Genomic DNA, 12,757 nt, shown 5'->3' on the forward strand with positions numbered 1-12,757 from the left:
ATATATATATATATATATGTGTGTGTGTGTGTGTGTATATATATAAATATATATATAAAAATATATATATATAATATAAAATGGTTTGAGGATGATAAATTCTCATAATGAGCATGATGCTCATCATTTTGGACAAACAATAATATTTTAGATAAATATAGAGTGACATTACATGAAAAGGCAAAAGTTAACACCAAGAATATTTTTGTCATACCTTTTCCTTTTTATTATCTGAGTTAACCTTCGCAGCACCAGCAAACATTCGTTGACATATTTCCTGCTCATGGCATGCATAGCTTTCCTGCTTATCTTCAAGCTGAAATAATTGTGTATGAGAAATGTGAACTTTGTTTACATTTTATCTGCAAAAGGGTAATAACAATTTTAAAAATTAATAAAAAAATCTCTTCAAAGCTCACCCTTTTTAATTCTCTATTTATTTCTGGACACTTAGGCTGAAGGCGCTTAGCTGCAAGTAGATAATGCCTTGCCTCTGAGAAATCATTCAGGGATAGACATGCCTTCCCTCGACTACGGAAAAAATTATTTAATTAGAATAATTAATGCGTTATCAATGACACCTTATTTGCTTATTTTAAATTTCTAACAAGCTCTTAAATAAACGTTAGGAACTTGGACTTAAAAAAATAGACACTTCTTACTTAAATAAGGCTTTCACACTGTTTGGGTCAAGAGTAAGGGCCTTCTTCGTGAAGATGCATGCTTTTGGAGGATCATTCACAATATTATATGTAACTCCCAGGTTGACATACAATTTCAGCAGTAAGCGATTCATTTCATCTTCCTCTTTTTGATCTTTGACAGTAGTGCAGTTTTCTAGAATTTGTACAGCACGTCTATACCTGTGGTCAAAAAACTACTTAAATATGCCCAACTGCATAATTCAACAAATTAAGAAATAATGAAGTAAGTAAATGGGTATACATCATAATTGTTAAACCACACTCTGAAAATTGAAAATAATTACCTTTTAGCAGCCTGTGGATGCACTTTATTTTTAAATAGATCATTCCCTTGAAGGTGAAATCCTTTTGCAGCACTTAATATGGCACTGAAATCTGCTTTGCTTTGTTCCTCAGGGGTCAAAGCATCAAAATTTGCAGCTCCACCACTGTCAATGCAGTCCAACAAATGGACATCAAAAAGCACAGTGGCATCTGAAATTAACAAAAAGAACAATTAATACATTTTTAAAATTATCTCTTATTCGGGAAATTTAAATTATTTTGAATTCCAATGAACACCATGATTACATTAGAGTAAAAAAATCTCAACTAAGACATTCACCAGTGTAATTTGAAAAGGTTGAACATAGCCCCAATGCCTGATAAATAAAGTGAGATCTATCAGGCTTGATGAATATTCCATTTGGAGGACCAGGCCATGAATGCCATGAAGTAACAGCAAAAGAAACCTATATTCTACACTAAATGAGTGAAAAAAGATTCCGAAGGAAACAGGGAGCCTAATACAGAGGACTATATTTGAGACAAGACTTTGATGCTTATCGATACCCTAAAGAACATAAGCAAAAACGACAGCCTGGTAAGCTTTGACATCATATCTCTCTTCATCAATGTTATGAGTCAGGAATCAGTGGACATCACTGGAGAATTTACTTCCTCTGGGATCCCAAAAGACCTCCCTGAAATCATGGAGTACTTATCTTCATAGCTCCTTTTTCTTTTGTAATGGGAATTATCACGAGCAGACAGAAGGGTCGGCAATGGGTTCTCCACTCTTGGCAGTGGTGGTGAATCTCTATGCTAAGAAATTTGAGAAAATGGTGCTGAACTTGTATGAAAAGAAACCATCTCTTTGGCTAAGATACATTGCTAACACCTTCACTATCCACCTCCATAGCTATTACGAAAAGGAGAAATTTCTTCAACATCTGATTTCCCCATTTGAGGCCATAAATTTCTCCATGAAGAAGGAAAAGGACCACTGACTGACATCCTATATACGTGAAACCTGCATATCAATGATAGATAGATAGTATAGTCGTCCTTATTTTGGGGCGAGTGTGAAACTATGGAGTCTTTCCTACCACCTAAGTGTTCACATGAAAGAAGACCAGAGAGCTATGGAGAAGAAACAGCTCAGCTTAGCAGCCATCTCCAAACATGAGTCAAGCAATCCAGCGCATGACATTAAATTTGACGAACTGCAGTTTAATAGCCAAAGAGAGGTGATACCATCCTAGATTGATAAGAGAGGCAATTGGAATGGTAAAAACAAGGAAAACTTCAACCAAGAAGGCAGCTATACACAACATAAGTGTGTGGAAAAGAGTCATCCGGTGACCAGCCAGTGAGAAGGCAGTGATGGAAAGAGATGGCCTAAAAAGATAGCGAAAATTGCATCATTCTACGTTTGAGCTGAAGATAAAAGCTGGAATTTTGGCAAAACTGTGGTCAGTCCAAGTCAACATACGCTTGACTACAGATGTTGACTTGGACTGACAACCAAGTCAAATTCTGGACCCAAGAAGCATACAGAGCTCACAAAGTACATATGTAGCTGCAGTAATATTTTACTGCAGCTAGAGCAGTATCCCATGCTGCTGAATTTTTATGTTATCACTTGAATAGCCTCGTATGCTGTCAGGCAAAGGGATCAAAGTAACATCCTGCAATTTAGCATTCATTTGTCTTGCAATCAAATTGGTGATTCCTTCCAGGATGCCACAGCAGCTGACATCTCATTTCCATGACATGTGGAAGCTTCACTGGTGCCTCTAAAATATTTTTCTCCAAAGAGTTATAAATTTGTATGAATTTTTTAATCCATGAGAATCTTATTTATCTTTCAGAAATGTAAGTCAAACATAGCTTAACACACATCAGTCATTTTTAAGGTGAAAAGCTTTATGTGAGGCAGCAATTAAAATATTGATACCTTCTTTGGTAATAATACTGTCACAGAACTACAGAAAATATAAATTAATTTTTTTCTAATGCCCCGCTTGGCATAAATAAATTTTTATAAGGTAAAAGAAATCATACTTGGAGTGGGCTTCTCTTTACTACACTTTTAAGCCATTTATCACATGGTTACCACTGTTCTATATGAAAATGATTAATAGAGATTTAATACACACAAATAAAATAATTGTATGCAATGCTAATTATGCAAATTTTGAAAGGAAAAACTACTTTTGAAACATTCTTTCCAGAGGAAATCGAGGTATTTTCCTCAATTCTTTTGTATGCACAAATTGGTAAATGATGAGGTGTTTTAACCATCCTGATTTTGCTCCTACCAAAAGATCTGAGAAAAGAAAACCAGCCAAAGTCAAATATTTACCCTATTCCATGTGTGAAATGCATGGCAGTGCTAAAGATTATGGCCATTGAAATATTCATAACAGTGAAAATGTTAAAATACTTGATTATACTCCGTTTGACACATATCACTCATTTCAATATGTATCATATAATATATATCCTCGGATAAATAGGTAATAAGTTTACTTTCACTCATCTGGAGAAACTTTGTGTTTGTGCACGTAACAAAACAACTTCAAATTTTAGTTCTGAAATATTAAGTGGTGAAGTTAATAGTCATTTTTTGATGCATAAAACTTATGTATCCAGTGTAACTGACTCATTTCAAAGACTGCAAAGCAAGGATGTTTCAATCTGTCACAAACATCCAACAGGATTGTTAGAAGAGAACCACTAAACAAAATCAAGCTATTTGGACTGAACAAGAAAATAATGGCAGTAGTTACATGTTGTTACAGAAATAACAACCAGAAAACTATTGCTGTAATGTTGTCAGGATCCGGGAAAATTCAATTTTTGTGTGTAAAGGGTATAGTGGTAAGTTTAAGATATCACCATTGAATATTCCTATAATTGTTGAGAAGATGTGAACTATAACCTCGCATTAAATTTCACAATTACTTTAACATGTGGCACTAATAATATTGAGGAATTAAGGCAGGGTAGAAATAAGTATATTGAAAAAGCAAAATAGAGGTACTTGTAAACAAACAAGAATAGCAATAATAACCACCACTACAGACCATGTAATTCCTGCTGACTCCCGCCATCATATATCCCAAAAGTTATCCACATTTCACTTCCTACTGAATAGACTACTTAATATTCCCCTCTCGATAGGAAAATTTAACGAGGAATTGGTGACAATCAAATCTATAGCAACTACAAATGGCTACAGTGAAAAAATGGTGGACAAAATGCTCGGCAAGAAACGCTCCATAAGAGCCCAACGGCTACTTTACAATTCAGGGATAACTATTAAGGGAAAACTTAAGTGGGTAAAATTGCCCTATTATGGTGTCCCGTCCGAAAAAATTAGCAAATTGTTCCCGAAAGACAAATTCAGAATTGCTTTCTATAACAAACAAAATCTAAAAATGTTCATAAATAAAACTAAAGATAAAGCTGAGCCACTGGAAAATAGTGGGATATATGAAATGGTTTGCGGGGATTGCAGTGCGAGGTACATCGGACAGAGTGGTCGAGCGGTGCGGACAAGAGCGGAGGAACACAAGAGGTGCTACAAGAAGTGTAACCTAGCCCAATCCCACTTTGCCAAACACCTGTGGGAGGAAAATCACACCAGTGATTTCATCCCCAAAATTCTACATCGTGAAGAAAAAGGGAGGAGGATGGACAAGAAGGAAGAGTTAGAGATCCGGAGAACAATGAAGAAACATCCTTTACTCAATGACATTCTGTTTGAAAACGTATCACCTCTCCTGGAAGCCTCCCTAGCAATAACAGAAAAACAGAACCTCTAACCCCTTCCCCCTAACTCCCATTGACTCCTAACCCGTAACTTTATCCCCATTAGCCATTGACTCAAATTATACCGACCAATGAAATTTTCCCCTTTCTTAACCCACTTTCCAATCCCCCCCACTCACTAACGCTTTTCCTGGTGTTTCCTACCCTCTCCCACATTCTTTCGTACCTACCCCTGTACTCCCCTCCCCGCCCCCTCTTCCCACAACTCCCCCACCCTTTCCAGAAGAGGGTATATATACAATGATTGTGACTTTAAACTTTGTACCTGAGGATGACGCCGTAGCGTCGAAACTAGTCGTACCTGTAATAAAGTGGTGGATTGGAACAAAGTGTTTCTTTTTCATTTATTAAAATGAACTTCCACAAAGTTGAGGCTGAAACTATTGAACTAATCATCAATAATGTTTGAAATACTCATTTAGTAGAACTATATTGCAACATATATACCATGGCCACCCTGAGAAGAAAAATGAAACAGGAAATATTGCACCATTTGCAAAAAAAATGTATTGTAGGTGTTATCATCATCATTACCAAGCATTCTCAAACAGATCCTGACTGAGCACAGTAGTATTCCTTGACTCCTCCCACTCATCTTACTATTTATTGGCACATACTTCGGTTATGGAATATCAATGATATTTTACAAATATTATCTCAGAGAGAGAACAAAGTGCCAATATCTATTGATGGAAAAAGGTAACAGCATCCTCAACGTTGTAACCTGAAATCTGAGACTGACTCAACCATAGTAATGGAATCAATCATCTAATCAATGTTCTCTATCAATGCTAGTTAAACATTAGTAGTCATTTTTATTAAATGTAAACAACATTTAATAGGGTCTATAGTCACTGAACCTTAATCTTTCAGCATTGTTAAATTCAATAATGTAACAGAAAGGGTTCAAAAATGTTCTGGGGAAATGGTCTTAGAAACCCACATGGTATTGAATTAAAATTGTCCAAACCTATTATGCAGATATACGACATCCAGCATCTCGCTAAGAGAAAGCATTTTCATGAAAAGGATCAATATCACCTGCTTTCATGTTAGAAGAGAAAACTTTTTAAGAGACAACATTACATTGTGAATTCCTAATATGCTGTCAACAAATAGTTTCATACCTATGTCATTTGTACATATGATTGAAAATCAGGTTAGTTCTACTTAGTGGACAGAACTTGATAATATATTTTAAAATATATACTGGAGTTCCACCATTTATATGAATTAAACAGGAATTCTTTGCTAAAATCAAATGAATTTTTTCACGAGAAAAACTTAAATGTGAAGATCATCAAAGTTTGGGCTCTTTGAGCAAGCTATACTTCTTTAATGCAGAAATATTAGTCTCCATTATTCTTTGCTATCTTTGATCAGATCCTGGACTGCTTCAAATGGCGATTGGAAAATTTTTGTATCATTTTGACATAATCCTCTATCAAATGAACAGCTAACACATTGAGCAACACAAAACTCTTATCTTGTTCATTCAAATTTGCGATTGAAACAGTATATGATCGAAGAACTCACCTGGAAGAATGCGAGGAGGGCAACCAAGTTTCCCATATGCCAAATGCGGTTGAATGAGGAACCAAGAACGCTCATTTCGACACATAGATCTGACAGCTATTTCAAGACCTGGCAGCAAAGACCCATTTCCAAGCCTGAATTTCTGTGGCCCTGTGCGCATATATGTTGAATCATAAGGCTCCTCTATAAACTCATTATAAGCATTATAATGCAGAGTGACAAGTGCCCCCTCGGGAACCTTAGGACCATTTTTTTCACCTGGCTGAACTATCTGGAAATATATATTTAATATATGACATTTAGTTATAATATACAATCACCTTAAAAATTTTCAGAGGTAGATAAAGGGAAAATGAGGACATCACATTGCCAGGTCAAAAGTCACAAAATATGAAACAGAATCTCCAAGACCCAACCCATAACTTAACTGACCATTCCAAAGGGTTATGATTCAACATAAAAATACACAAATGTGTTTAAATGGTTATATGAGATATGATATACCCATAAAAAAGAATGAAAAGGCAGACAAATTCAAAATACTGGACCTCAAAGTATGTATTGTCATCCCTTTCATCTCATTAGCATTCTAAATGATTGCCAGGATAATACAGAAGTACCATGTTATTACAAAATTCAACTTTGTGATGAAGTTAGGCAACACAATACCCAGGCCTATTGATGAAATCTCTTCAAGTCAGTATTGAGGAGTATATACATTGGTGCCATGGTCCTCCACATTCAGAAAGGAAAACAAAGTGAACCTTGGCCATCTAACATGAAATAGAAGTAGTCTTTAGATCTCCTGATCCATTAGCTCTCAACAGATAATTCTCCCAGATCAGACTACAATTTTGTCAGGAGAAAAATGCTTAGGCATCTGAATATCAGCCATGGTAGATCACAATTTTAGAAATACCACACAAAATAGAATTACAAATACTAATGATTTGCCAACCAATTTCCAAAGGAATTATGTGAATAGATGAGGATGATGGAGGGGCCACAACACTGAAATGACACTGCTCATTTGCTCCTCTTTTGAAACATTCTTCAGGATTGAAAGAAGTGATTCAATGATGCTATGAAAGCCTCTGGCACATCAAAATGAATACATGAACATAAGCAACATAAATAGTCACCAAGCCAACAATGACGAGGAAACGCTAGCATAAGTCATTAATTTAATATTGGTTGCAATCACTTTGGCCTTGAAGATGCTTGCTGCAGTTTGAGAAAAATTGTGAGCCACATTACGTAACATAAGTAGCAATTCTTGAATGTCACTTTGGCACACACGTTCCATGAACCCACCACCCACAACTTAACTTTTCCTTCCTCTGTGCAAATAAAAGGATCTTTAATGGAGTATAAATCACTACTCAATAAACCCTTGACCTCATCTAACTGCATGATTCTTCCTTCCCCTTGAATAATGGGGGCTTTCATTTGCCCCTAGAAATAAAATCTGGAATTTGAATTTGTTGAGAAAACTATACCCAATAAAAAATAATATCTTAAAATATTCAGTCCATAATGCACATGATAGCTTTTAACCTAGATTGAAACATTTGATATGAATTGCTATCTTTTATGCCTACCGTTAAGTGGTTATAAATTTTAATGCCAGCATAAATTTGCCCCTTTTGAAACAGAGAAGCAGAATGCTGTGTTACAAGTACCTTCTGTCTTGGCCTTGAGGTATAACAATAGATACTCTCATTTTTTTAAATAGACATGTTTTTTTAAACATACACACATGCATGATACATGTACAAACATGTTACAGGTGAGATTTCAAGATTTATAAAATGAGGTGTACATGATTCTCTTTTTGGAATTTTGGCCATGTATCTAATAACTTTTTTTGCTTGATGAATGACTCATTAACATAACAGAGCCCAAAAAGATAATTCCATAACACAGTCGAGATTGGAAATCACCCAAGTAGGATGTTTTTAAAACTGCTTGACCACCAACCTTTGCTAAGTTCCTTAGGGGACAGCAAATTCTGGAAAGTTTACTGCATAAGTGCCTAATATGATCATTCCAGTTTTAAGCTTTCATCAATTATTAAATCTAAAGAGTTGGTACTCCAAAATTTCTTCAGAAGATTATCTTTGATGTGAAGATTCATTTCACTCACTCTACATATCCCCGATAAATAATATATGTCAGCAAATGACTGGCAGAAAAAAATTTTAACATAGTTACAGAAAAATTTTATACATCATTACTAGTAAATTAATTGAAGATAGAATAAAAGGCATTCAGACACACACAACATATTTGACTAATTAAAACGAAAAATGTCATAATATTTCGGCTTCCTTTTTCTGCGAACACGTAGATTTTAAGACAAAAAACTGAATATGGTATTTATAAGTTTTTTAAAATTTGTTATCAGTTTTGGATCCACGTGCAGGATATTTAATTTTTTTAATTGTTATTAGTTTTAGATCCAGGTGCAGGATATTTCTTAGTAAATAGACTGATTACAGCCATTCTGCTTGTGTTTAGCTGGAAAATTCTATATAATTTGTATTTCTGGGACTTCCATTTGAAGTGGTGCAATCAGAAGTTAAAATCTTCAATTGTTGGAGATATTTTGGAACTCCTTTAAGTGCTTAGTACCCTACTCCAGTGATTACTGACAGTTGAAAGTTCTAACATTATAATTAAATAAATATGTAACTATTAAATTATTCATGCACATTATTATTACATTTACTGAAATAAGGGCCTAATGGAATGCTTCGTCTTCCAATAATAGTGGTTGACAGTTGTAGTGACCTAAAAGATATTATTTTTCCCACCAGATTTTGTTATTGAAGATGAAAAAACAGCCATTTTACAACGAAAAATTAGAGTGGAGTGAAGAGAAATTGTTACCAAAAACGCCACATCTGGATCCTAAATTGACACCGACTTAATTAAGACAAATTTTAAAATTCATTTCACGGATATAAATATTAAAGATAATCAGACATGGAGCCTAGTTCGAGCTGACGATCTCTGAGTTACCTTTTTCTTCACACCACCATCGCTAATAACATCCTTCATTTTTGCCGCATATTTTTCAAATGGTGTGTCACCAGGTACGCATGGTCCTTCGTCTTCCTCGTCTGAGTTATCATATTGACATTCGGGTCGAATATGTTTTAAAATTTCTTCATTTCCGAAATAAGAGCTTACATCATCATTAAATAATGATCTAGTATCTTGTTTGATTTGAAACGTCGTGCCATTACTCAGCTCACTATAACGAAAGAAAAACAACTTTCCTTAGCAACATCATGTTGACATTTCATTCCAAATGATGAAATACGCAATTTACGTGCACATTCAAATATACTGAAATACCTCAAATTTATTCCATCAACTAAATCTGTGACAGTGTCGACACATTCATCATCACTGCCCTCATCGTCATTGGTTAAGAGTTGGCTTTTACCCATAACTATTGATGGACCCTCCATTATTCACGCTTATTTAGAAAGTTTTCCTCAGACAGTATGTAATAAATTCCAAGAAATAAGTATATTTGATAAATAGATATTAACCTATGGTCGCGTTTCTCCACTAAGATTAGAACAAAGTTACTTTGCCACTATTTCCAACCAATTCCCTTTCGAAAAGTTGCGCTTAAAACAATTCAGCGTACACTGAACGTCTGAAATCTAACGTGCTCAACATACTCTACGCTCTCAAACATCCATCGATCGTTGGAATATCGAACGCTTTCGATCGCTTCCGCTGGTTTTGAGCTTGGAACGGCTTGGAACCAGGGGCAACACTAGGAATTCTGGGTAATAAAACGTTGGATACGCGTCCATTTTCATAATCGACGCTATAGGTAGTCGGTCAATTTACCGGTTAGTTAGATATTGGTGGATATATTATACCAGAGAAGGTCGCGGTATTCATTTCAAACATGTCTGCATCGGGAGACAATGATGAGGAGACCTACGTTTTGAAAGTTAGGGGATTGCCTTGGTCTACAACACCTGAAGAAGTTTTGAAATTTTTTGACGACTGCCATGTGAAGGATGGCAGACTCGGGGTTCACATGATAATGTCTCGTGAAGGAAGACCAAGTGGCGAAGCCTACGTCGAAGTTGAGAGTGACGAGGATCTGGAGAAAGGTTTGAAGAAGGATAAAGAGCATATTGGTCATAGATACATAGAGGTCTTCAGAGCTAAGAAGTCTGAGATGGAATGGGTTATTAAGAGAAGCGGGCAAAACGTCCAAAGTGTAATGGATGATGGATGTGTAAGGTTGCGGGGATTGCCTTTCGGTTGCACGAAGGAGGAAATAGCTCAGTTTTTCACAGGTTTGGAAATTATTCCAAACGGCATATCATTAATGACCGATTACCAGGGTAGGATCACTGGGGAAGCCTATGTACAATTTCTCAACAAAGAAGTCGCAGATCGAGCCCTTCAGAAGCACAAGGAGAAAATAGGCTACAGGTACATCGAGATATTTCGGAGCAGCTTGTCAGAGGTACGGGAAGCAATGGGTCCCAAGATGCGACCCATGGGCTTCTCCCAGAGGCCAACACCTTACGATCGTAACGATCGCTTCGGGGGGATGAACCGGTTCGGCATGGGACGTGGATCACGAAGTTTCAAAGGTAGTAGTAGAAGTGTATTTTACCAGCAACGCTAATTTTTCTTTGGCCTGAATTAAAAAAAAATACATCTCATGTGTACATAGGTTATGGAGACTATGAGGATGGTGGCTGGGGCTACGGGGAGAACTCATGGGGAGGCGGTCTTCGTGGTCGTGGGGGAGGCGGAGGCATGAAACCTGGGTTTGGCTCGGGACGGGTCGGTGGAGGAGGGGGCGCCTGGCAGGGCGATGGGGGTCACACAATCCACATGAGGGGCCTCCCATTCAGAGCCACAGAGAGCGAAATTGCAGATTTTTTCAGACCCATAAACCCCCTTAACATCCGTCTCATTTATGACAGCAGTGGACGGGCATCTGGAGAGGCAGATGTAGATTTTGCCACTCATGAGGAGGCCGTTAAGGCTATGTGTAAAGATAAAGGTCATATGCAGCATAGATATATTGAACTGTTCCTGAATTCCAATTCTAGCAATGGCTATGGCCATAGAAAATGAGTTTGCGAAGGTGAGCAATGCATTCTCATAGCCATATAATGACTTTTCTATTGAGCGAATTGATGTTCAAATTTAACTTAATTTCGAATTTTCAATTACCATAAAAATCTAAAGGTAAATGTCAAGAAGTAGTTTAAGTGGTGCATGTATAAGTGAGTGGATGTTATGTGACTTGTGCTAATTTGAATCACTAGTTGTGGGAGGGAATGTAATGTAGGATTAAGTGAAAAGGCATTTTTTTCCTCCTCGAATACCCTGTCATTGTCAATTTAGTTTAATAATGATTTATTAAATATTTCCTACAATTTCAGGATTTTATTATTTCTTGTTTTAACCAATTAATTCATGTACTATGTTATTTAGTGATGGTGGAATATAATCTGACAAAGTATGAGATTGTACATACAAGGATTTTGAGGGTCTCATCTAGCCCATGTTCTTAATGTGGGGAACATTTGGGTTTTGGGTGCAGTCCTCGGTTGGTTTACTCAGTTTGCCTGGTGTTAACTATGGCCTAAATGTTGAAGCCTTAATATGTGGGGGCTGTCCATTTCATATTTTGTTTGCTAAATATATCTGTATTATGGGTTGGCAAGAATGGTTGTTAAATGGTTTTAATGTTAGTCAACTTAATTAAACTAAAACACTTGGATAACAAGATATTGACGCATTGAACACTTGTCACAGTTCACTGATAAGTACACAAAGGATGAGCCTTTCCCATTTTCTTATTTGTATCTTGAAATATTATTTTTATGTAAAAATAATTTAATATGTCAATAAATCCTTTTGGGATTACATATAAGTTAATTCCATAGTGCCAGGAATTGTCATTTTTTTACAAAAATTGAATTTTTGTTATCGTAAGTACATCATGGGTGAAAAAAATATGATGTTGCAGGTATAATTTGTGAAACATTCTTGGGGGTAGTGTCTAGAAGAAGAAAGTCACTAAAGTAATTTGAAAGGATAGTATTGAAAATGTGGATTGATGGTAAACTACAAGTGGTTTAGGAAACTCTGTGTGTCATTGAATTCCTAAAAGAACTTACAAGTACCTGGCCCTTAATAATTATTTAAGATTTATGCTGCTGTGTAGATATTTCAGCCAGAGGAGAGGAGTATCCTGATTTTTGTTGCCTTTCTAATTGGTGAAGCATGTGATAAGGAAAACTCCTGGGTAAGTGACTTTTCTTAAATTACAGTAAGTGCTCAATTTACCTTGAGTACGAGTTTCTGATAAAAGCAGTAAAAGCTTCATCTCCTAAAATGTACATGGAGGAGTCTTG

General features: G+C 36.2%; 2 protein-coding genes across 2 annotated transcripts; one reads left to right on the forward strand and one right to left on the reverse strand.

Moving 5' to 3' along the window:
* Positions 1–311: 311 nt before the first annotated feature.
* Positions 312–9,984, reverse strand: shu (inactive peptidyl-prolyl cis-trans isomerase shutdown). Its single transcript, XM_071591751.1, has 7 exons — positions 9,702–9,984; positions 9,363–9,597; positions 6,339–6,609; positions 989–1,178; positions 663–863; positions 420–531; positions 312–362 (listed from the first exon to the last, which is right to left on the reverse strand). Exons 1-7 carry the CDS (start codon positions 9,815–9,817, stop codon positions 312–314), a joined length of 1,176 nt encoding a protein of 391 aa, XP_071447852.1. The 5' UTR covers positions 9,818–9,984.
* A 154-nt stretch (positions 9,985–10,138) lies between these two features.
* Positions 10,139–12,367, forward strand: LOC139694056 (heterogeneous nuclear ribonucleoprotein H2-like). The gene is made up of 2 exons (XM_071592476.1): positions 10,139–10,975; positions 11,059–12,367. Exons 1-2 carry the CDS (start codon positions 10,273–10,275, stop codon positions 11,466–11,468), a joined length of 1,113 nt encoding a protein of 370 aa, XP_071448577.1. The 5' UTR covers positions 10,139–10,272; the 3' UTR covers positions 11,469–12,367.
* The last annotated feature ends 390 nt before the right edge of the window (positions 12,368–12,757 follow it).

This window comes from Hetaerina americana, unplaced genomic scaffold (assembly GCF_022747635.1).
Source record: "Hetaerina americana unplaced genomic scaffold, ioHetAmer1.1.p SCAF_5, whole genome shotgun sequence".
Lineage (NCBI taxonomy): Eukaryota > Metazoa > Arthropoda > Insecta > Odonata > Calopterygidae > Hetaerina > Hetaerina americana.

Bases quoted from the DNA above. Each gene is read 5' to 3' on its own strand.
- shu (XM_071591751.1), bottom strand. From the start codon at position 9,817: ATGGAGGGTCCATCAATAGTTATGGGTAAAAGCCAACTCTTAACCAAT. The intron at 1,179-6,338 runs GTGAGTTCTTCG...TGTTAATTTCAG, and splicing joins CCCTCCTCGCATTCTTCCAG to ATGCCACTGTGCTTTTTGAT. The intron at 363-419 runs GTGAGCTTTGAA...ACCCTTTTGCAG, and splicing joins TAAATAGAGAATTAAAAAGG to ATAAAATGTAAACAAAGTTC.
- LOC139694056 (XM_071592476.1), top strand. From the start codon at position 10,273: ATGTCTGCATCGGGAGACAATGATGAGGAGACCTACGTTTTGAAAGTT. The intron at 10,976-11,058 runs GTAGTAGTAGAA...ATGTGTACATAG, and splicing joins TGGATCACGAAGTTTCAAAG to GTTATGGAGACTATGAGGAT.